Genomic DNA, 27,195 nt, shown 5'->3' with positions numbered 1-27,195 from the left:
TACAGATCCCCATATCTCTGTGTATTTACAGTTCCCCATATCTCTGTGTATTTATAGTTCCCCATATCTCTGCGTATTTACAGTTCCCCATATCTCTGTGTATTTACAGTTCCCCATATCTTTGTGTATTTACAGTTCCCCATATCTCTGTGTATTTACAGTTGCCGATATCTCTGTGTATTTACAGATCCCCATATCTCTGTGTATTTACAGTTCCCCATATCTTGGTGTATTTACAATTGCCGATATCTCGGTGTATTTACAGATCCCCATATCTCTGTGTATTTACAGTTCCCCATATCCTGGTGTATTTACAATTGCCGATATCTCTGTGTATTTACAGTTCCCCATATCTCTGTGTATTTACAGTTGCCGATATCTCTGTATTTACAGTTACCGATATCTCTGTGTATTTACAGTTCCCCATATCTCTGTGTATTTACAGTTCCCCATATCTCTGTGTATTTACAGTTCCCCATATCTCTGTGTATTTACAGATCCCCATATCTCTGTGTATTTACAGTTCCCCATATCTCTGTGTATTTACAGTTCCCCATATCTCTGTGTATTTACAGTTCCCCATATCTTTGTGTATTTACAGTTCCCCATATCTTTGTGTATTTACAGTTCCCCATATCTCTGTGTATTTACAGATCCCCATATCTCTGTGTCTTTACGGTTCCCCATATCTCTGGTTCCCCATATCTCTGTGTATTTACAGTTGCCCATATCTCTGTGTATTTACTGTTCCCCATATCTCTGTGTATTAACGGTTCCCCATATCTCTGTGTATTTACAGTTCCCCATATCTCTGTGTATTTACAGTTCCCCATATCTCTGTGTATTTACAGATCCCCATATCTCTGTGTATTTACAGTTGCCAATATCTCTGTGTATCTACAGTTGCCGATATCTCTGTGTATTTACAGTTGCCGATATCTCTGTGTATTTACGGTTCCCCATATCTCTGTGTATTTACAGTTCCCCATATCTCTGTGTATTATGTCTCTGTTATTTACAGTTCCCCATATATCTGTGTATTTACAGTTCCCCATATCTTTGTGTATTTACAGATCCCCATATCTCTGTGTAATAAATGTGAGGAACATTCACGGCGAGGATTGTATAATAATTAAATCAACAGCATATAGGATCATATATATATACATCTGTCTTTATTTACGAGCAACGCATTATCAAGCTACCATTGACAGACATAGTCTTTCCTACAGGTTCAGATTCTCATTTCCTCTAAATATAAACATTTACCAACGGCACCAAACAATGTTAAAACATATCCATGTTTGTCAAATCGATTTACACCATGAAAACGTAAGTTTTTTTGTTCTTTTCTGTTTTGTTAATATTTGAGCAGCGAGGACTGCCGATGCCTATTTACACACAACACAGTCACCATCCAGGTTGATACCAACGATGAACTTCTCGTCCGCGTCTAGTTTGAGGTCACACTGACCAATATTTTTGAGGGGATCTTTGTTGGCCTTCGTGCCGGCCAGGGTCACGTGTTTCCCTTCTCCGTCCTCTACGGCAATCAGCACAAGGATACTGTTTGTATCCACACGTTTGTGGTTCCTATTCAAATGATACGTCACAAAACCTGTAAGCACACAGAAAAACATGATGGCATCAGAAACGGATCGCAATCGTACACAAAGTCCTTTGTGAAATTCACATTCGTGTTGGTAACTCTAGTAGTACGTGTTCATATCTATACTTGTGTTTCATAGCCTCATGATAAAGCTTACCAACCTTTTGTTTGTATTTATCGATACTTACGCCTGGTGATCAGGTTTGCGCACGTGTATACAGTCCTGTCATTAATCTTAACACTTTTAATGAGCGATGGTAGCATGCAACTCTAATGTACATTAGCCATGACATTGCTTTGAGTTAACAACAAGCAAAAAATCCTCGTTGGTTTCCAACGATGATATTCTATATAAATGTGTTTTAAATGTGAAAAGACTAGTAAAGACATGATATTAATGTTACATAAATTTATTCGCAAAATAAGTGAGACATATCAATTTAATAATTTTCTCCTTGAATTATTTTACCACGTTGTCAACGACGCCAAAGTGGCGCCACCTACTGCTTTCGATATGATATGGCTATTCAGTTGAACTCGACTTTGTTCTAGCAATGTGTATAAGGTCACGTGTTTTTGTTGCTTTCATAATGTTTTTGGAACTCAAAATTATCAAATGTAAATATAAAGATTTTTAATATCCGTTCTTGTACCGTAATGTTTTTACATTAAGCTAACTACACCTTATCTTAGTATTCTAATGCACGCAATTTAATATACATAAACATACACCAATACAAATATTCTTCTGTACAGGTACAAAAATAATATGTTTGCCTCTTTGATTTATTTTTGATACAGCATTGACGTGATAAGGCTGTCGAAGATGATAATTTGGAGGTATACCCAAGTAAACACTGCAGTGTGTGTTTTATAGTGTAGTTATTTCAGATTTGACGATCTCTGTAATTTACGTGAAAGGTTCGACAACCTGACCTTTGGAATGTGATGGTATGTATTAATCATAACGATGACACATGCTTCAGCCAGTAAAATGGATTTTATCCGCAAACTTTATTACTTGTTTAATCAATCAATATATAAAGTTGACGTATACATCAAGACATATGCCTAGCTCCTATCTACATATCATCATCCTCTCGTACCACAATGTAATGATTTCCTAAACATTCCAGTGAGATTCCACTCATTCAATACGATTTAAAATTTAAAAATGGCTGATTTCTGGGTTTTTGTTTTTTCCAAAGATGACGATCATTTCCCGAACATATGTGACGTCAGAAGTATCCATGCTACTGTTTGTGACATTATTGATAAAGTGCCATTTTTTGTCATTAAGATTTCCCGCCCGGCAAACGAGAACATTTCGCGTGGTACTTTGTGAAAGAATATAATATACGTTTAGTGTTTTCATTTAGTAGACCTTGAAGATTTCATCTTCACGTGTTAAATAAGATAAATTTCTCAATTCAATGCGGCTGTCTAACGTACCTAGGTTTTATATAATCGACATATTCAGCAATGTATTAGAACTGGCATGAGTGGAATCTCACTGGAATGTTTATGAAATCATTACATGGTGGTACGAGAGGATGATGATATGTAGATAGGAGCTAGGCATATATCTTGATGTATACGTCAACTTTATATATTGATTGATTAAACAAGCTGGACCCTAAATACTTTATTTTATCAATAATCTATCTTTAGAAACACATATCTAACAAAATGCAACGATATGATTAATTACTAACATACCAGAATGTATCAGGAACTCGCTGTTCAACTTTGAACTAAAATAACAAATTCTACACATTAGATATAATCGTGTACAGACGTCAATATATGCTGATATATTTTAATATAAATCTGAAACTTGTGCTGAATGGGTGTCTTGTTGTGAAAAACATTTGTGATGATGAATTACGTAAACAGATGTGTTTGATAAAGCCACTGGTATTGAAATGCGTGTAAACCTGTATAAGTCGCCTGTTTTATATATATAATGGTGTTGGACGGATACATAGATACCTATGTAATGAAAATCTTCACTATATGTATGTATCTTTTAAGTCTGTTGCAGCTGAGACCTATCTATCTATTTGTATAGTAATAATTAACTAACAGCTGTAGTTAATCGATTAATCAAAGCGGTTGTATGGCTGCTATAAAGGCTTTTCAGGTAGCACAATTTAAAAATAAAAAGCCGACGAGTCCAACATCACGTGACTGGTCAAAATGAAGCAATATAAGCGAATAGAACCTAGGTTTAACTATAAATTTCCCAGATAAACACTGACTAATTAGGTTTCATAAACATTCTCTAGTCTCTAAATAAAAGTAACCAAACTTGTTTGCATTGATCTATGGTAGCCGGTAGGGTTGCGAAAGCGCACGCGGTCTTTCCACGACTTTAAATTTTGTATAAATATGCAATGTTGATTAACACCCCAAATGAAGAGAAATGTAAGATATCTAGTTATAAAGTTACACCCCACAGGTATCTACAAAAATAATAGAAAATCACTAATTTGATAAAGTAAAACGATGTAACATTCCACTCTACACGTGTCACGTGACATGCAGTCAATTTATCTCGTTCACGTTAATAATCCATAATTTATCGTAACCAACGCTTGTTGTACATGTACATTTATATAATGTAACCAACGCTTGTTGTACACGTACATTTATATAATGTAACCAACGCTTGTTGTACACGTACATTTATATAATGTAACCAACGCTTGTTTCACATCTATATAATGTAACCAACGCTTGTTGTACACGTACATCTATATATGTAACCAACGCCTGTTGTACACGTACATTTATATAATGTAACCAACGCTTGTTGTACACGTACATTTATATAATGTAACCAACGCGTGTTGTACATTTATTTAATGTAACCAACGCTTGTTTCACATTTATATAATGTAACCAACGCTTGTTGTACATGTACATTTATATAATGTAACCAACGCTTGTTGTACATGTACATTTATATAATGTAACCAACGCTTGTTGTACACGTACATTTATATAATGTAACCAACGCTTGTTGTACATGTACATTTATATAATGTAACCAACGCTTGTTGTACACGTACATTTATATAATGTAACCAACGCGTGTTGTACATTTATTTAATGTAACCAACGCTTGTTTCACATTTATATAATGTAACCAACGCTTGTTGTACATGTACATTTATATAATGTAACCAACGCTTGTTGTACATGTACATTTATATAATGTAACCAACGCTTGTTGTACACGTACATTTATACATGTAACCAACGCTTGTTGTACATGTACATTTATATATGTAACCAACGCTTGTTGTACATGTACATTTATATAATGTAACCAACGCTTGTTGTACATGTACATTTATATAATGTAACCAACGCTTGTTGTACACGTACATTTATATATGTAACCAACGCTTGTTGTACATGTACATTTATACATGTAACCAACGCTTGTTGTACATGTACATTTATATATGTAACCAACGCTTGTTGTACATGTACATTTATATATGTAACCAACGCCTGTTGTACACGTACATTTATATATGTAACCAACGTTTGTTGTACACGTACATTTATATATGTAACCAACGCTTGTTGTACATGTACATTTATATAATGTAACCAACGCTTGTTGTACACGTACATTTATATATGTAACCAACGCTTGTTGTACATGTACATTTATACATGTAACCAACGCTTGTTGTACATGTACATTTATATATGTAACCAACGCTTGTTGTACATGTACATTTATATATGTAACCAACGCCTGTTGTACACGTACATCTATATAATGTAACCAACGCTTGTTGTACACGTACATTTATATAATGTAACCAACGCTTGTTGTACATGTACATTTATACATGTAACCAACGCTTGTTGTACATGTACATTTATATATGTAACCAACGCTTGTTGTACATGTACATTTATATATGTAACCAACGCCTGTTGTACACGTACATCTATATAATGTAACCAACGCTTGTTGTACATGTACATTTATATAATGTAACCAACGCTTGTTGTACATGTACATTTATATATGTAACCAACGCCTGTTGTACACGTACATCTATATAATGTAACCAATTATATTGTCGTTCTTTCTTGTCGAAGTTCGTGATGTCGTCATATTACATCGTTTCGCGTGCTTTTTAGACTAGTTAAAGTCTATATTTTCACAACATAAAAATTGCGAAAAAATAAGAAAAAAATATGTTGTATGAATAGAATATATAGCGTTAATGATGAGGCGTTAATCAACAACTTAGTTTCTGTACATTTTCTTCGGGTTGGTAATTTCAATAGAATAGTAGTTCCTATAACACAACCAGTAGAAGATTAAAGTGTGACGTATCGATGACTACACGGTCAACTTCATCTTATAACACAACCAGTAGAAGATCAGACGAAGGTGGCAGTGTAGTCATCGAATTGTCACACTCTAATCTTCTACTGGTGTGTTATAAGATAAAGGTGACCGTGTAGTAATCGAAACGTCACACTCTAATCTTCTACTATTGTATGATAACATGAAGGTGACAGTGTAGTCATCAAAACATCTCACTCTAGTCTTCTACTGGTTGTGTTATAAGATGAAGTTGACAGTGTAGTCATCGAAACGTCACACTCTAATCTTCTACTGGTTGTGTTATAAGATGAAGTTGACAGTGTAGTCATCGAAACGTCACACTCTAATCTTCTACTGGTTGTGTTATGAGATGAAGTTGACAGTGTAGTCATCGAAACGTCACACTCTAATCTTCTACTGGTTGTGTTATAGGAACTACTATTTGAATAACGTAGTTTATCATAATTGCAATCAAAACTAGGAAACTGTTGTGCGATGATCCACTCTTTAAACACACAATAGTAAATGAACTGCGGAATATTTGTCAAACATGCATGCACTGACAACGTTGTTGAAGACCAGCAGACTGACGATTAAAGCCACGAATCGGAGGCCAGACGTCTGGTTTGTAAAGTTGTCAGTGAACTTCACAGTTTCATTGAGGCTGTACTGCACGTATATTGTTTTGGTACAACCGTTTGGAATGTACTTAACACATTGTAAAACACCGAATAACTACGGCATGTTGTAAGCCTTTCAGCAAGGTTATTTGTTGGTTTTGTCTTTGTTTGTTTCTTTAGTTTACCGTCCGGGGATTAATTGACGCACGTGTATATTGTAGGTTATGTGTTTTTAGGCAAGTTGACCTTTTCTCCGTCTCTTTCTATACATAACGTATAATGTGTTGAAGTACCTGTGTAGATTTTGCAGGAAGCAAAATGAAGAAATCTCCGAAGATAATGAGGTTTAGTTTGATGGATTTTTAATTGTATAAATAAAAATTTACAAATGGTTTCAATAAGACTACTGTGTAGATTATGTTACAAACATGTATGTATTTTCTTTTCTACTTTCTTTTGTTACGTCCCCTTATCCATATATAATCATTTGTTTAATTAGGAAAATCAAAGTCTTTAGACCGATGTAATAGCGTCACAAAATAATTAAACTTTATAAAAATAATTATCTGTATCGAAGTTAAATAATAATTAAACTTTATAAAAATAATAATTATCTGTATCGAAGTTAAATAATTAAACTTTATAAAAATAATTATCTGTATCGAAGTTTTATCATTAAACTTTATAAAAATAATTATCTGTATCGAAGTTTAATTAATAATTAAACTTTATAAAAATAATTATCTGTATCGAAGTTTAATAATTAAACTTTATAAAAATAATTATCTGTATCGAAGTTTTATCATAATTAAACTTTATAAAAATAATTTATAAAAATAATTATCTGTATCGAAGTTTAATAATTAAACTTTATAAAAATAATGATCTGTATCGAAGTTTAATCATTAAACTTTATAAAAATAATTATCTGTATCGAAGTTAAATAATTAAACTTTATAAAAATAATTATCTGAAGTTTTTTATCATCATTAAACTTTATAAAAATAATTATCTGTATCGAAGTTTTATCATTAAACTTTATAAAAATAATTATCTGTATCGAAGTTTTATCATTAAACTTTATAAAAATAATTATCTGTATCGAAGTTTTATCATTAAACTTTATAAAAATAATTATCTGTATCGAAGATTTACCGTATGGTTTACTGTATAATACAAAGAGAATAAGTTGGGCCTGTGTAGTTTATAAATAAAGAGGGAGGTCATTTATCAAACCTACATCGTAACGAGGCTGTCTACTTCCAGTGTGATCGAGGCCATGTGTTTAAATCTACCGTCATTTCCTCTCTCATCCCCTCGTGTTCCTCACACCCTTAGGGATGACTTTTCTTTGATTAACTATATAACTTCATTGTTGAAAGTGTAAAACAATTCATCACACAACAAATATTCCCAATTACTGTCACTGCATTGTCTTAAATAAATCCAATATATATATACCACTATGAGGCGTGAGGTCTATATACCTCGTCACTGACACGCCCCTTGTCAGAGAAAAGAGGCTTAACTCTCAGTAATCACTTCTCACTCAAAGGAATCGTGTTTTACTTTTGACGCCAAATTTTGTATGAGGTTTGTTTCTCTTTTCTCTTAATTATCTTTTCTATTGGCATTCAAAAGATGTATGAAATAATGTTATAAAATCCATTTGCAATGTTCATTAACTATTCCTATCATGTTGTAAATAGGTGTTGCTTTCCTTCTGGCTTGTAACTGGACTCAGAGTTGTTAGATAACCGTTTACAATTTCGAGTCTAAGTCGGACAACTGGGGAGGGGGTTCTCCTGGATTGTTATTGGTCTCACAACTGGGGAGGGGGTTCTCCTGGCTTGTAATTGGTCTCACAACTGGGGAGGGGGTTCTCCTGGATTGTTATTGGTCTCAAAATTGTCAGGTAACAGTTTACAGTTTGGAGTCTAAGTTAGACAACAGGGGAGGGGGTTCTCCTGGCTTGTAATTGGTCTCACAACTGGGGAGGGGGTTCTCCTGGATTGTAATTGGTCTCACAACTGGGGAGGGGGTTCTCCTGGATTGTTATTGGTCTCACAACTGGGGAGGGGGTTCTCCTGGGGGAGGGGGTTCTCCTGGATTGTTATTGGTCTCACAACTGGGGAGGGGGTTCTCCTGGATTGTTATTGGTCTCACAACTGGGGAGGGGGTTCTCCTGGCTTGTAATTGGTCTCACAACAGGGGAGGGGGTTCTCCTGGATTGTTATTGGTCTCACAACTGGGGAGGGGGTTCTCCTGGTAATTGGTCTTGTTCTCCTGGCTTGTATTGGTCTCACAACTGGGGAGGGGGTTCTCCTGGATTGTTATTGGTCTCACAACTGGGGAGGGGGTTCTCCTGGCTTGTAATTGGTCTCACAACTGGGGAGGGGGTTCTCCTGGCTTGTAATTGGTCTCACAACTGGGGAGGGGGTTCTCCTGGATTGTTATTGGTCTCACAACTGGGGAGGGGGTTCTCCTGGCTTGTAATTGGTCTCACAACTGGGGAGGGGGTTCTCCTGGCTTGTAATTGGTCTCACAACTGGGGAGGGGGTTCTCCTGGATTGTTATTGGTCTCACAACTGGGGAGGGGGTTCTCCTGGATTGTTATTGGTCTCACAACTGGGGAGGGGGTTCTCCTGGCTTGTCATTGGTAACAGTTTCACAACAGTTCTCTGGATTGTGGAGTTGTAAGTTATTGGTCTCACAACTGGGGAGGGGGTTCTCCTGGCTTGTAATTGGTCTCACAACTGGGGAGGGGGTTCTCCTGGATTGTAATTGGTCTCACAACTGGGGAGGGGGTTCTCCTGGATTGTTATTGGTCTCACAACTGGGGAGGGGGTTCTCCTGGATTGTTATTGGTCTCACAACTGGGGAGGGGGTTCTCCTGGATTGTTATTGGTCTCACAACTGGGGAGGGGGTTCTCCTGGCTTGTAATTGGTCTCACAACTGGGGAGGGGGTTCTCCTGGATTGTTATTGGTCTCACAACTGGGGAGGGGGTTCTCCTGGCTTGTAATTGGTCTCACAACTGGGGAGGGGGTTCTCCTGGCTTGTAATTGGTCTCACAACTGGGGAGGGGGTTCTCCTGGATTGTTATTGGTCTCACAACTGGGGAGGGGGCTCTCCTGGATTGTTATTGGTCTCACAACTGGGGAGGGGGTTCTCCTGGATTGTTATTGGTCTCACAACTGGGGAGGGGGTTCTCCTGGATTGTTATTGGTCTCACAACTGGGGAGGGGGTTCTCCTCACAACTGGGGAGGGGGTTCTGTAATTGGTCTCACAACTGGGGAGGGGGTTCTCCTGGATTGTTATTGGTCTCACAACTGGGGAGGGGGTTCTCCTGGCTTGTAATTGGTCTCACAACTGGGGAGGGGGTTCTCCTGGATTGTAATTGGTCTCACAACTGGGGAGGGGGTTCTCCTGGATTGTTATTGGTCTCACAACTGGGGAGGGGGTTCTCCTGGCTTGTTATTGGTCTCACAACTGGGGAGGGGGTTCTCCTGGCTTGTAATTGGTCTCACAACTGGGGAGGGGGTTCTCCTGGATTGTTATTGGTCTCACAACTGGGGAGGGGGTTCTCCTGGATTGTTATTGGTCTCACAACTGGGGAGGGGGTTCTCCTGGCTTGTAATTGGTCTCACAACAGGGATGGGGGTTCTCCTGGCTTGTAATTGGTCTCACAACAGGGGAGGGGGTTCTCCTGGATTGTTATTGGCCTCAGAATTGTCAGGTAACAGTTTACAATTTTGAGTTCAATTAGATTACTGTGGTTATTGTAAAGGAAAAATCAAACTTTGACCGTCACAAAATAAAACGTCGATCAACTGATTTTTTCTTCCGAATCAAGCCTTTCTACATTTAGGAACCAGTCTCATTACGAATGGACTTTGACCCATCTAACTGGAATCATATATCAAACTAAGATTGGTAAAATACAAGAAGACAACATGTTGGAGCTTTGATTTGTCGGATCATGGCTAATAACTAATACAGCTTCATAAAACCTGGTCCCTTCCTTCGTGAATACGTTTTCTGATGATAAAAACGAAAACGAATTGACAAAGCAGTCACGTTTCACCACCCTCCAGTCTAAGTGCGTGCCGAAACAATTACAAACGATGACCAAATGATAAATAACAGAGACTCACTCAAACATCACCAAATAATCATATTACACTTAAAAGCTTAGAACGACACTATTATAATTCCTCTCAGACAATATAAAGCTTCTAATGGTTACTTCAATTTGAATAACGCTATCACCCCCTACAGGCCTTATTTGGTCCCCGTTAGTTTACGAATCTGGTCCCCATAAATTTCCGGAACTTGATACATAGTTTCGAACAATGGCATCACCCTGTACAGTCCAGATCTGGTCCCCGTAAGTTCGAACGACGTCATCACCCTGTACAGTCCAGACCTGGTCCCCGTAAGTTAGAACAACGTCATCACCCTGTACAGTCCAGACCTGGTCCCCGTAAGTTAGAACAATGTCATCACCCTGTACAGTCCAGGCCTGATCCCTGTAACTTCGAACAACGTCACCACCCTGTACAGTCCAGGCCTGGTACCCGTTTTTTTCCGAACAATGGCCAAACCCCTCACATCCACACTGATTCAAGGAACAGTTTTTAAAGATGCGTGGTAGCCTATCTCCCGATTAGGATGTTTCAATGGACGAACATCGATATAATAGTGGCCATATTGAAATACGTTAAATATATTCAAGTTTAAACTTTATGATTATAGCGAATGGGTTATAAAGTTGTTGGGTAATAAATTCCAAACTATTAAGTTAAAGTATAAGATCAGTCAAGCTATACCTTCTCCTAGACTGGACTCGTCAGTCTCCTGCCATTTCTCGGAATCCAGTCCGTCAATCAGCGAGTCCATGATGAAATCTGAAAAAAATAAAGCACAAATTTTAATGCCACGTGATCGGTTTGGTAAATAAAAGCATAGGTTCCACCATTGTCATTTTCATCTGGAAAAAAAATGTGTTAAATCACGTGATATTCTAATTACTTCCTAAAAGAAAATAGCGTTAGGTAGGCAAATAAAAAGTGATAATTCGTTCACAGATATCGACATTTTTTAACAATATATGAAGCGGATCCGAGTTCAAAATGACATTTAACTAGTTTAATTCTACAATGGTACAATCTATAAATATTTGTCACGGTCAATAGAATACGCGTATGTCATGTGTTTCATTTACTGTTATACAAGTGTATGTTTAATGTAATACACGTGTAAAGTTTACTTTTATACACGTGTAACGTTTGCAGTGATACACGTGTAACGTCAACTGTTATACACGTGTAATATTTACTTCTGTGCAGATGTAAATGATACTGTTATGCAAGTTTAACGTATCATGTTATACATGGATAATATCAACTGTTATACACGTGTAATATTTACTTCTGTGCAGATGTAAATAATACTGTTATGCAAGTGTAACGTTTCATGTTATACATGGATGATATTAACTGCTATACACGTGCAACCTTTAATGTTATACACGTGTAATATGTACTGTCATACATGTGTAATTTTAGTGTTATAGAGAGTAAATTTAATTGTTATACACATGCAATATAAAGTGTTATACACGCGTAACGTTTAGTGTTACACGCATGCATTATAACTGTCATACAGATGTAATTTTTATTGCTATACGCGTACAACGTTGAATGTTATACATGTGTAAAATTTAATGTAATACACGTGTAACTTTCACACTTATACTTATGTAACGTTTACTGCTGATCACGTGTAGCAAGAGAATCGTTAACTGTTTACACGTAATTTTTTATGTTTTGTATGTGTAACGTGTAGTGTTTTAAGCATGTAACACTTACTGTTGTGTACAAGTACTTCTTACTCTGAACACAAGTACCGTTGTACAGGTTTATGAAAATTCTATCATCTTGACACTTCCTTTTATCATCCCTCCCTGAAAAATACTTGTTCTATTTTCAACTTTTCTTGTCTCAGTTTAAGTCTTTTAAGGCGAGGCTGATCGTTATTGTCATATGATTTGTGAGTATTCGTTGTGTTTCCCAGGATCAGCCGATCAATTGTTTAGAATTTGTTGAATAATATTGATTGATTTATTGGAATTTGCTGACCAGAATCAATCAATTAAATGGTTTAATTGACATTTGCTGACCAGAATCAATAAATTAAATGGTTTAATTGACATTTGCTGACCAGAATCAATCAATTAAATGGTTTGATTGACATTTGCTTACCAGAATCAATCAATTAAATGGTTTGATTGACATTTGCTTACCAGAATCAATCAATTAAATCGTTTGATTGACATTTGCTTACCAGAATCAATCAATTAAATCGTTTGATTGACATTTGCTTACCAGAATCAATCAATTAAATCGTTTAATTGACACATGCTTACCAGAATCAATCAATTAAATGGTTTGATTGACATTTGCTTACCAGAATCAATCAATTAAATCGTTTGATTGACATTTGCGACCATTTGAGTGTTGTTAAGGTCTACTGACAGACCGTACCGCCATGAGTTTTATATAAATCTGTGACTTTGAAATCCAATCAAGTTGAATTATTTGTTTTCTTTACTGATAACTGTTAATCCTGTGTTTATATGTTAAGTTTGCTGTAACATTCCTGTTAAGTATATTGTACCGAGAGTTTATCTACTTAGGATTTTTTCTCTGACGTACGTCTGTAAAAAAATAAGATATAAATAAATGATAGAGGTTACCTTACTTTATACATGGTCATCTCTTGTCGCAATCTCTACAGCTTTGCTACTAAAAAATTAAAATGTAATAACATTTTTGAAAATAATCCCATATCTACTTCAAATGTAAACAAAATATGTAAACGCCCGACGTTACCTTTCGAAACTGTCTCTCCCAAAGATTCAGACATTTTATAATGGACTTTTAATATCCTTATTGTGATTAATGACCTAATATCGTGTTATAAGGTATGGCAATGTCTTATAACTTGTGCATTGTCATTTTTAAAACCAACTCTCATAATAATCGTTAATCTTCTGTACACTCCATATACACCCTCACCTCCGGTCAGAGGAGTAACGAGGACGGACTTAAGCTCACAGGGAAAAAAATGTAATACATCAATCGTGTCTGTTTGTATAAGTTGATACTATACAACAGCTGTGCTGCGAGTCAGAGTAAAGAAAACTTATATTTACGCCGTTCTGGCGCACAAGATCAGATTATAGACGGCAATCACTGGTATATCAACCAAAAACATCGACGATGTCTTCTGCAGCTCTTGGAAAGACAAAAAAAAACTTTTTTTTTTAAATATGTTAAAATAAACAAACTTTCCTATGACTTTATCTGTTGTAGATTATTTTCTGTCTGTCGACCTACAAGCTGCTGAACGAGTTTGTGTAAATATAAAAAGAGTTCTGAAGAAAAATGGCACCTGATCTGACATGTCCAAACAAATTTTAGCTTAGACATGCTTAAAGGGTACGGAGAGTTAGTAAGTTGTTAAAATGCTGAGAATTGCATCAGTGCTACATGTCTCTATATAGACTACATTCATCGTTGTCAATATCAAATCTCATTTGAAACCCTTCCTCCAGGATTTCAATATACAATTATGATGGTTCAATATAAAAGACTCCATATAAGATTCACCAGCTTTCCGTCTGTGATTGTGAAACTGGTATATTAATTCTCCGGAGTTCACTGTTGAACAAGTCAACACCCACCGGACGGAGTGAATATTTGTTTGGGCTGTGCTACAGATACAGTAGTAAATCAGTATAGAACTGTAACACCCATCACATTATACCATCAGAGTACAGACGTCTTGTCAGCATCTGTATCTTAAATACAAATTAAATATAAGGTGATGATAGAGATTGAGTATAAACGAGTGTGGAGGAATTTAAAAAGGTCCAGCATGTTAAATTCATATTGCATGTTACATTCACGTTAATATTATTATGGAAATTAGGTGTCAGTCTTGCATAGCAACACAATCTGAAGAAAATTGATGATGATATGTTGTTGATGATGATGATTGATGGTGATGACGATGTTATAAAAACAAAAGCGATTTAAAATCAATTAAGAGAGTGAATGATAAGTCCAGGACCTGAAAGAAATGACAGTTAACAAGGGTAGTACAACCTGACTAGTACACTAAATTCTGGAGGGTGTCAGACGTTTTGTTGGATTTCAGATTTCTAATTACACGGATTTAAATATCTATATCTAAACCCATTCCAATTGCCACCAGCTGGTTTCAGAGTAGTCTCTAAACCTTCCTATTGAATTCTGCTCTACACTAAACACCTAAAACCCGTTGTTAAATGACCGTTAAACCAGGGTACTCTACGTGATGGACACACAGATACATGGAACTCAAATTCCAAGCAAAATAACTGTATAAATTTTAGCAAATATACTCCAAAGAAACCAAGATTTCCAACATGTACTGTCGAACCAGGAAATCGATTAACATTACATTATATATAAAGGAAAAGTAATAATAACGACTTTGTCTTATCATTACATTGTGTAAAAAAAGATAATATCACACGATATGTTTCTAAACCTGTGGTTTTTGCGCAATGATGTCTGCAATATCATTGGCTGGCAGTAATCATTGTTCCCACTATGTTCTCACTGCTTGAACTTAACCAGATTATAGTGGTTTAAAAGATCTGGTTTGATTTGCCATGCCTAATACACACGTTTGTAGTATATCATACAGAAGTGTTTAGAACGTTGGCGAATTGCAATTTGCAGTTTTATTTTGCAATTTTCTCGGAGATTTGCTGTGGCTTAGAATCTATTTTGGCACATGTAATAAATAAAATATTTGCAATGTTATAGATAATCTAATACATACTTATCTGATTTCGTTTCATTTCCCTATATATAACTCTGATATCATTTTGACAAGTTACAAGGAAAAAGTTTCTTCTTTTCTACATTACAAGCACGAGAACCTCACACATATCAGGGATGAATTAAATAGTGTTAATTAGCAGGCGTTTAGGGCTCACGAAGGTCTATTCGTAGACCTGTTCTTACCTAAATATATTGTTGCTCACCAGAATTACTGCATCAACGACATGGTGTAAGTACGTGTTCTGGTATAAACGCCACTGTGTCCTGACGTAATCATTTATCTAACACAAGCCGCATTGAAACATGGCCACAACACAAACCTTACACAATTAGCGTTATCATCTCGTTCGCAATTACAAAACTCGCCAAATCACGTGTGTTGTTCCGTGATATCGTAATAAACGGAAATAGATTTAGTACTATGTTCTGTAATAGCCTCGTTCTCAGCGTCTACAGAACTGTCACTTTGTCCATCAGATACGCGTTACACCAACTACAAGAGAATGTAAATGCTACATTTGCCGTGTCAGCATGGTGACAGGTTTACGCGAAATTTAACAGGAATACATGTTGGGTTTGCATGCAAGTATCGCGACCCGACGAGAGAACAGGGCAATAGGAATGTAGTTCTTTGAATTTGACAGCATACGCCATGTTTAATTACGATATCGAGGCTTTGTATTCAAATGCCAAGATCGCAAGGAAACCTAAGTTTGTGGATTGTGTGCTCTAGTCAAAGAGGTAACTAAGTTTGTTTATGAACAGGATAGAAAGGAACCAAGCGACTAGTTTGCGACCTATACTGGCGAACAAAGACTCCCTAATACCTCCCCGTACAAAAATATGGAAGTATAAACTTTTGATAGATAACGGCAAATTTGGTAGTATAATATTTAGACTACAAAACATGCTAACGATATCTAACACCAGTTGTTGTATTTTACGGACCAGCTTAGGTGATCTTATGTCGTTTATTTACTGAATTTTTCGCCCCCTGAACAAACAAGAGTCATTTTGAGGTGTTGTCCCCTTATATAACTTTATAACTGGTGACTTGATGGTCATCAAGCGAGAGCTCCGACACGTGATATCCAGGGCAGGTAGGATAATTGACGTTATGTCTTTCTCAAGGACATAACAATAACAGCACAGGATCGTCCGATATCTCAATGAGACACAAGTCGTCACAGGTAAGGTTGCAAAAGCGTAATGCTCTACCGAGTAAGATATCGCAGCCATCTTTGAAACAATCGGTTCTAGGATATTAAATGGGAAAAAAACACATTAATATTAGGGATCGCTTTCAGTTCGTGTCGCGGCTTGATACATTGGTATCGACGTCCGTTTAGGATCACTGTGTGACCGTGTCTGACATTATTGTGTTACTGGACCTAGAAGACTACTGTGTGACCGTGTCTGACGTTATTGTGTTACTGGACCTAGAAGACTACTGTTTGACCGTGTCTGAGGTTATTGTATTACCGGACCTAGAAGACTACTGTGTGACCGTGTCTGACGTTATTGTGTTACTGGACCTAGAAGACTACTGTGTGACCGTGTCTGACATTATTGTGTTACTGGACCTAGAAGACTACTGTGTGTCCGTGTCTGACGTTATTGTGTTACTGGACATAGAAGACTACTGTGTGACCGTGTCTGAGGTTATTGTGTTACCGGACCTAGAAGTCTACTGTGTGACCGTGTCTGACATTATTGTGTTACCGGACCTAGAAGACTACTGTGTGACCGTGTATGACGTTATTGTGTTACCGGACCTAGAAGACTACTGTGTGACAGTGCCTGACGTTATTGTGTTACCGGACCAAGAAGACTACTGTGTGTCCGTGTCTGACGTTATTGTGTTACCGGACCTAGAAGACTACTGTGTGACCGTGTCTGACGTTATTGTGTTACTGGACCTAGAAGACTACTGTGTGACCGTGTCTGACGTTATTGTGTTACCGGACCTAGAAGTCTACTGTGTGACCGTGTCTGACGTTATTGTGTTACTGGACCTAGAAGACTACTGTGTGACCGTGTCTGACGTTATTGTGTTACTGGACCTAGAAGACTACTGTGTGACCGTGTCTGACGTTATTGTGTTACTGGACCCAGAAGACTACTGTTTGACCGTGTCTGACGTTGTTGTGTTACTGGACCTAGAAGACTACTGTGTGACCGTGTCTGACGTTATTGTGTTACTGGACATAGAAGACTACTGCGTGACCGTGTCTGAGGTTATTGTGTTACTGGACCTAGAAGACTACTGTGTGACCGTGTCTGACGTTATTGTGTTACTGGACACAGAAGACTACTGTGTGACCGTGTCTGAGGTTATTGTGTTACCGGACCTAGAAGTCTACTGTGTGACCGTGTCTGACATTATTGTGTTACCGGACCTAGAAGACTACTGTGTGACCGTGTCTGATTTTATTGTATTACCGGACCTAGAAGACTACTGCGTGACCGTGTCTGACGTTATTGAGTTACCGGACCTAGAAGACTACTGTGTGACCGTGCCTGACGTTATTGTGTTACCGGACCAAGAAGACTACTGTGTGACCGTGTCTGACGTTATTGTGTTACTGGACCTAGAAGACTACTGTGTGACCGTGTCTGACGTTATTGTGTTACTGGACCTAGAAGACTACTGTGTGACCGTGTCTGACGTTATTGTGTTACTGGACATACTGGACCTAGAAGACTACTGTGTGACCGTGTCTGACGTTATTGTGTTACTGGACCTAGAAGACTACTGTGTGATTAGTAACTTGTTATAAATTATAGCAGTTTTCTGAAACGCATATGGTAGAAAAATACTCAGTGTTAAAAGTATTAAGAAAGGCAATTTCAAAACGGTGATGAAAGTTGTCTAACTAGTAAAACTCTAGAAATATCGCCTTATCTCTCCGATTACATCTCTCACGTTCTTCCTTTCACAAAATTTAAATTGATTCGTAACAGCCATGTTTATATAGAAATTATCTACATTTCTGGAACATGTCTGTTGCCTGCATACATTTGCAGGATATTATCTTATTTTTTTTTTTTTGTTTACTCTGCGTCATCATAGAGGATTTACGCATGAATGATCAAATGATCAGGTATATGTTTGATATAAACTGAAGATGATATATATCTGCTGATCATGATAGTCTAAATTTAGTACCAAGGTGTTTGAAATCGTTTAAGATAAACAATTTATCCATAGATATTGATAGCAGAATAAACATCCACAAAATACCTAACACCAGTAAGGCGTCTGAAACACAACGGTATCCGCATTATTTATCTCCGTTTGCTACCATTGACACAGTTAATTAAACAGAAAAAGAAACCACTTAAATAACTCATTCCATGCATTTTTCAATTGGATGTACAAGCATGTGAGTGCACTTGTAGGCAGCTCGTGCTTGCTATGCAAATACGTTTCCGCTTAAATCTCTAGAGTACTCGACTGCTTGCCCTACATCACAAATGCCTTGTTTGTATTTTTTAGTAAGTCTGTTTAACGATAATAATGAAAATAAGTTAAAATGAATCAAAAACACTTACCCAAATGATACGTACCTACAAATTAACTCTGTACAATATTACCCACATGGCTATGGAAATATGTGTTTAGTAAACAACACTATAAACAATTGTCTGTCTGAGCAGACCCTAGTTAAATCAGACTGATGGACATTAAACATATGACTATTTGTTTTCCAAGACATTCTGGATTTGTTGAAAGTACTTATAGTTACACATTCCTGTTAAAGTTGTAACAACCCTGTTTTTCATAACATTTCTTAACAAATTTACATCAAATTGTATAACTATTATTTACTATCGTCAACAAATGCGTGGGGAACTATGAGGTCTTAATTTGGAAGGAATTATTCGTTTTTGTTACGAATTATTTGACCTTGGTTTGGGAGGAATTATTTGACCTTGGTTTGGAAGGATTATTGGTCTTGTTTTTTGTGAGGGATTCTCCGATCTTGTTTTGTGAGGGTCCTTGAGATGAGAGGAATCATTCAGTGTTTTATGTGGAAGCTATGGATTGTTTGTCCATAGTTATAACGTCTACGGAATAATTTGATCTAAAAGTTGAAGTTATTAATCCAATATTTATTATCTAGTTCAGTGCTGAAATATACAAGCAAACCGAGTAACCATGTTAGAACCGGCGGGGACCTATATATCCAATAGAATCATGTATTTCCACTCAAAATTCCTAGGCTATATAATTGCTGGTAACTTGACGTGTCGAATCGATACGATGCCTGACTTTGTGGTATAAGTACAGCTCTATTTTACGAGCGGGGGAGGTTCAATCAACGCCACGGAATGTGACAGCAGAGTCTGAAACAGGTAACAGACGTCTTTAATGCCGACAGGAAACTTTACAGTACACAGTGAACCTATTTCATTGCACATATTAAATGATTAACTTCGTGCAAAACTCTTGGAACACCAACTACAAAGTACTAGTTATTCAGTTGATATCTTCAAACTCGCATTAATCTCCCCGAAATACGTCTTACAGACAAGTTTTTTTTTTCTTTTGACGTCAGCATCAATACGTTTATTCCAACTTCAATCTTAAACTCATCATTTACACTACTTTACAATTCCCAGTAAGACAGGTTGCTGACGGAACGAAGAATTTTCAGTAATTCACCTTCAGTATAAGTACATGGTCAAATGTACTCAACACGGGGTAGTCAAAGATATATCTATGAATGAGTATGTGTATCACGAGGTTAATTACAACGAGTTGATTAATGTACCTATCGTCGACCGAAAAAAAACATATTAGTTAATGGTTTTAGTGTAAATATAACGGACTTTAATAACCACGTGACCAAGGAAGATAATCGTCAGAGGGAAACAAGAACAAAACACATGTAAAGGAGATAAATACAATAATATATTTTAAGGATATGAGATAATGGAAAGAGATGGACTAACTTCGATATTAGTCCACACCGAAGTCTGTAGTCATAATAGATGGAGATTGACCTGTGTAATCTCGACGTGTAATTATACATGTACTAAACCGTTTACTATGTAAACTATGTAATTTTGTTTAAGAACTTACTGTCACCAGTTATCTTTGAAGAAGTATTGAGTATGTGATATATTACCCTAAAACCGTTCCTTCAGAGCGAGGAACCCTTTATAGGTGTTTAACACTTCTGACTCTAATCGTTTTCCTGTTTGTGTATTAGTTCTTAATACGCTAATTGTTCTATAAACAACTTCTTGATAAGGTCTGGTAGGATCACGATAATGATAGTATATATGTCTGAAATAATATTTTGGTTTATTGATAAAGATATTTATCTATTTTCAGATGAATCAAGTTCCGTTTGATTACAGCAATCTGGAATTTCAATTAACCGAGTTAAGCCTCGCTCTCGTGTTAATGAAGTGAACCCATCCAATAGATTCCAAGGGAGCGCGTGCTAACAGCGTTCAGCGATTGCCAAAGATTAAGGTGACTTATTGGGTCATAAGCAACCAGTTCCCAACACACAGTCGATATTTTTATGAATTTAACAAGTGATAGGCATAACGTGGATATAATTATAGAAGCCGGCTAGTTTCTCTCAACACCCCCTCATTCCTACGTGCCTTCGGTCGTGGCTCTCTGTTTACAATTATATTTATAAATCTGCACGGTGAAAAATCAGAGGAATCGGTAACATTTCTGGAAAGGCTTAATATACACGAAGTTCCTCTTACAATTTGGATTTGGAGCCGGCTAAGAGTATTTCTTACAATGTATATTTTATTCCATGTTGATGAATAGTAAAGTCACACAGGCTTTAACCACTACTTAACAAAAGTTAACCAGAAACAATAGACACATTGTTTATTATGTGTAATTAACGAAACTTTAGAACCACGTACATTGAATATACATCCACATCTGTACTACTTATGTAACGCAAGCTAAGCGCGAAATTACACCTAGCGAGATCAAACAAAAGTCCTACATATTGTTCATTGTATCCGTCCGTCACCGACGATAAAGCAATACCGAACTAAACAGACCATATACTGTACACTGTTTCAATGTTCAGCACTAAACAGACCATATACCGCACACTGTTTCAGTGTACAGGACTAAACAGACCATATACTGTACACTGTATCAATGTTCAGGACTAAACAGACCATATACTGTACACTGTTTCAATGTTCAGGACTAAACAGACCATATACTGTACACTGTATCAATGTTCAGGACTAAACAGACCATAAACCGTACACTGTATCAATGTTCAGGACTAAACAGACCATATACCGCACACTGTTTCAATGTTCAGGACTAAACAGACCATATACTGTACACTGTATCAATGTTCAGGACTAAACAGATCATTTACCGCACACTGTATCAATGTTCAGGACTAAACAGACCATATACCGTACACAGTATCAATGTTCAGGACTAAACAGACCATATACCGTACACAGTATCAATGTTCAGGACTACACAGACCATATACCGTACACAGTATCAATGTTCAGGACTACACAGACCATATACCGTACACTGTATCAATGTTCAGGACTAAGCAGACCATATACCGTACACTGTATCAATGTTCAGGACTAAACAGACCATATACCGTACACTGTATCAATGTTCAGGACTAAACAGACCATATACCGTACACTGTATCAATGTTCAGGACTACACAGACCATATACCGTACACTGTATCAATGTTCAGGACTAAACAGACCATATACCGTACACTGTTTCAATGTTCAGGACTAAACAGACCATATACCGTACACTGTTTCAATGTTCAGGACTAAACAGACCATATACTGTACACTGTATCAATGTTCAGGACTAAACAGACCATATACCGTACACTGTATCAATGTTCAGGACTAAACAGACCATATACCGTACACTGTATCAATGTTCAGGACTAAACAGACCATATACCGTACACTGTATCAATGTTCAGGACTAAACAGACCATATACCGTACACTGTATCAATGTTCAGGACTAAACAGACCATATACCGTACACTGTATCAATGTTCAGGACTAAACAGACCATATACCGCACACTGTATCAATGTTCAGGACTAAACAGACCATATACCGCACACTGTATCAATGTTCAGGACTAAACAGACCATATACCGTACACTGTATCAATGTTCAGGACTAAACAGACCATATACCGTACACTGTATCAATGTTCAGGACTAAACAGACCATATACTGTACACTGTATCAATGTTCAGGACTAAACAGACCATATACTGTACACTGTATCAATGTACAGGACTAAACAGACCATATACCGTACACTGTATCAATGTTCAGGACTAAACAGACCATATACCGTACACTGTATCAATGTACAGGACTAAACAGACCATATACCGTACACTGTATCAATGTACATGACTAAACAGACCATATACCGTACACTGTATCAATGTTCAGGACTAAACAGACCATATACCGTACACTGTATCAATGTTCAGGACTAAACAGACCATATACTGTACACTGTATCAATGTTCAGGACTAAACAGACCATATACTGTACACTGTATCAATGTACAGGACTAAACAGACCATATACCGTACACTGTATCAATGTTCAGGACTAAACAGACCATATACTGTACACTGTATCAATGTACAGGACTAAACAGACCATATACTGTACACTGTATCAATGTTCAGGACTAAACAGACCATATACTGTACACTGTATCAATGTTCAGGACTAAACAGACCATATACTGTACACTGTTTCAATGTTCAGGACTAAACAGACTAACCATATACTGTACACTGTATCAATGTTCAGGACTAAACAGACCATATACTGTACACTGTATCAATGTACAGGACTAAACAGACCATATACTGTACACTGTATCAATGTTCAGGACTAAACAGACCATATACTGTACACTGTATCAATGTACAGGACTAAACAGACCATATACTGTACACTGTATCAATGTTGACTAAACAGACCATATACCGTACACTGTATTAATGTTCTGGACTAAACAGACCATATACTATTCGTTATAGGTTAGGTGTCTAAGATATATATATATGTCATCTATATTACACCTTGTTGCGGATCCAAAAGTTTGTCACGTTGTCTCTTTCAGTTTAAGAAGACTCTGTACTCAAAATGATCCTACTTGTTTACGGACACTATATCGACAATCACTTCGAATAAAGTAGGAATTTGTAGTGTTATCGAAATTCAGCTACAGATGCAACGTAGATGTGGGGCATTTTTGACATGGGAAATCCTCGGAATAAACCTGTTCTCTTTCACCCTACTCAGTAAGTTGTCTTGACATACACGAAACATTCTTGCCGGCCAATGCATTATCAAACTTCCCTGACCCGGAGTGTCGACATTCCTTTTTGCTGAAACGCTTATATCCTATGGTTTTCTTACTAGAGCATCGACGCAGCGGACTTGTCTATTGACGAAAATCGACTGGATGTTTGATGACTGACCACCTGGTAACAACACATGCTACACTGACCTCCCATTAGACATGACGCCATAGATATGGAAAATTCATTCGCGTACCGACAGCTTAAAATCAAGTTTCTTATCACTTAGTAAGTCGTATTTTTATTGCACCGTCACCACGTGCATGAGCGCGTGTTTCCATCGGTCAGCACATTAATCAAACTAGTTTATAACTAGTTGTAACAGCTGGGTACCAGGGCGTCAAGGCAGAGTTGTCAGTTATTGTTCATAATTTCCCTTTTGTTTGTCTGCATTTACAATCAACACGATGGTAATATGCACGAGAATTACCCAAACGAGCCGAGACTGTTCGTTTTGTGTGCAAAAATGACTTCTTTCAAATGCTGTATTACTGCTGTTCCCTGACAGAGGTGAAAAAAAATCGGAAATTATCTCGGGTTCCGACAGACATTATTGATTACGTACCCGAGCCGCTGATACTTTGATGCTTTTTCTTAAACAAAAGCTGCCACGTGAGTCAAAGACACAAGTTATGTTTTCTCATCATAATGAGCTGTGAAATAATGGCAGAGCGTTTAAACTTTTTACAGGAGCGTGAGATTTTGCTACACTAAGAAGTATAAATTCGGATAATGGATCGAATAGACTCCAAATCGACTAGCCTTTTCTACCACTCTGCAAATATATTACGTGTAGATTTACAAATAAATGCCGGGTTCTGTTAGGGGTAAATATTCTTATTGTTTAATTAACTTTCCTTGTAAGAATGATGCTGCCATATCCCTTGGACCAGTAAAACCAATCAACGTTTTTTACAGAGAGTTTGTTTTCTGTTGCACTTTGCACCATCCATTGCCAATGGATTTTTTTATGTCATCACTCATATTGGTTCGTTCTAGAATGAGTGATGAGCGAAGTTTTTGTCACGGTTCAGTTATCCATTTTATGTCGGAAGGTAAGATATGGTTCCGATTCAATGTCTCCTGGAGTGTATTGCGGTACCCTGCTGTACGAAACGACAACTCTAGTAGAGATTCGTTTGCGACTCGATATATACGAGAATCACATTTTAGATATAAATTATATACATTTATGTAGGAACATCTCATGGAATTAGTATAGACATTCTTAAGGACAAATCTTACATCCTTTTCTAACTGTAAACTTCACATAAAATAACGACGATCGTTTTCAAATGTCGAGGTTTTTTCTACAGATAAATTAACCAATGTAAGAACCTAGTTCTTGACTAGTACGGCATCGTACTATTTTAGAACGTGATAAATGTGTATGTGTCTAAAAAAAAACTTTATAGGGGAGCGTTGGTAGGAAAAATGTGAAATCTTTACAGCTCGTGCCGATGTTCTGTCTTGTTATGTTTGGTATCTCAACTCCTCCCGCCAGACAGCACCACTCCATCAATACACAATGTAGCCCGATGCACGGGCGGTCAATCTCTCGAAACAATCACATGTTCTCTAACAAGACTCGGGGCAACTGACCGAGAAAGAATTTTGGTGTGGCATTGTTGTGAAAAATGAAGATTATTAAGATTTGAAAATAACAATCGAAATTTCACCGTAAGATTAATTCTAATAGTCCTGACTATATAAATCCGATCTGCAATCCACATTATTTTTCTGCCATTTCTAATATTTGATATTGACGTTCATATAAGTCACACATCAATAATATTTGCTGTCCGAAGAAAAGTTTTTGAATACAAGAAAACCTTATATCATGCATATTTAATATGATATACCTACGATATAAAATCAAATTACAATAATATATACCGAGCTGCTTATTGTGAAATCGAATGTTTAAATTCTGCGAACAAAAAATAACATCAAAATATGATGTGTAATTATTAAGAAAACGAGCAAACAATTAATTACGAATAGGAATGCTGAAAAAATGTTTCCAATGTACATTGTATAGAATAGAAATAATGAACGACAGAAAATTAATACTGACAAACAAAAGTACGTAATTACTTACCTAATCTACTGGTAGGCCCACACCGCCGTCCGACTACGTAGGTAAAAGAGAAATGAGAGGTGTGTCGACACGCTGGGAGAGCAATATACCGGCTAGGAAATGGGGTACGGATCCGACTAGGAACCAAACCTCTCACAGCAGGGTAATACTTATCTAGTCAAACCTGTATCACCAGGGATGGAACTGTGCGGTAATACTTCATACCTCACTGTTATCATGTTATGTATTGGAAGAGGTACTAGGAGAGATTGTTTTTTTTTTTATATACATTGATCCAGGGAGGTTACCGGACATAACTATTAAAACTAATTGGCAACTTTTCTCTTCTTTAGCGCTTGAATCGGTCGGATTATGGACTACGGGACAGTCACGTGGGCAAGTGTGTGTGTCCTAGAAACTTAAGGGAAGTACCGAGGGCAAGAACAAGGTGTTCGTGTCCCCTAAATTCAGATAATGGGTTCTGGAAAGAAGGCAGAATTAGAAAATAACTTAAACAGAATATTAATGTAAATATAGGAAAATATTGGGAAAGGACGGGTATTTCTTGCTGGTATTTGGAAAAAAATCGATTCGTAAGCGACAGATTTTTGAGTACCGGGGAAATGTGGAAGAATGAATTTAGTAATTCTAGGATTCGAACCCGGGACTTCTGGCTGAGCAGTCTTACACTCAATCGATCGAGATAAATAGAATACCTTTCTAACCGAGCGGTGTACTTTGGTTAGTATTTACCGGGGTTAAATACAAAGAAGGACTCAAACCAAGTTTATTGGAAGCACCTCGCACACTTGTCATATACCTGAATTAGTAAAGTATAATTACTGGTCTGCGTGGCTATAATACGGCATGTAGGTATATTGTCATGTCAAACTAACTTTATCTGTTTTAAATCATTTAAACCTATTTAATAGGTTTAAAATGACAAAAGTTAAACAATGAGCAGAATTCAACTGTGAGTTGAGTAAACTGTGAGTCGAATTGGATTAAAGATTTAGTCAATTTGTGAGATGAGTTGAATTTTGCACAACCGCTGAGTTATACATTTGTATAGAGCGTTAAGTTCCAATATACACAGTCTTGTTAAACCGTAAGTATGGTAATAAATTTGATGTAGTTAACCTGCGAACATTGGTTGTCTCTAAGTTGAGTTAAACTTTGGGCAAAGCTAAACCATGAACACGGTTTAACAGTCAGGGGAGAT

At 37.0% G+C, this 27,195-nt stretch overlaps 1 protein-coding gene across 2 annotated transcripts; it reads right to left on the bottom strand.

The window, feature by feature from the left end:
• Positions 1-1,148: 1,148 nt before the first annotated feature.
• LOC132563333 (uncharacterized) lies at positions 1,149-26,034 on the bottom strand. Of its 2 annotated transcripts, none has more exons than XM_060228094.1 (3): positions 25,995-26,034; positions 11,425-11,502; positions 1,149-1,618 (listed from the first exon to the last, which is right to left on the bottom strand). In XM_060228094.1, the coding sequence occupies exons 2-3, from the start codon at positions 11,492-11,494 to the stop codon at positions 1,392-1,394; spliced, it is 297 nt and encodes a 98-aa protein (XP_060084077.1). In that variant the 5' UTR covers positions 11,495-11,502; positions 25,995-26,034; the 3' UTR covers positions 1,149-1,391. The 2 variants fall into 2 exon arrangements, with proteins under 2 accessions (XP_060084077.1, XP_060084076.1); XM_060228093.1 differs by lacking the exon at positions 25,995-26,034 and adding an exon at positions 15,676-15,760.
• Between the last annotated feature and the right edge of the window lie 1,161 nt (positions 26,035-27,195).

This window comes from Ylistrum balloti, unplaced genomic scaffold (assembly GCF_031769215.1).
Source record: "Ylistrum balloti isolate Yb309-2 unplaced genomic scaffold, AGI_CSIRO_Ybal_v1 Utg371680, whole genome shotgun sequence".
Classification (NCBI taxonomy): Eukaryota; Metazoa; Mollusca; class Bivalvia; order Pectinida; family Pectinidae; genus Ylistrum; species Ylistrum balloti.
Note: the sequence above shows the minus strand (reverse complement) of the source record. Positions and strands in the feature narration are given on the sequence as shown.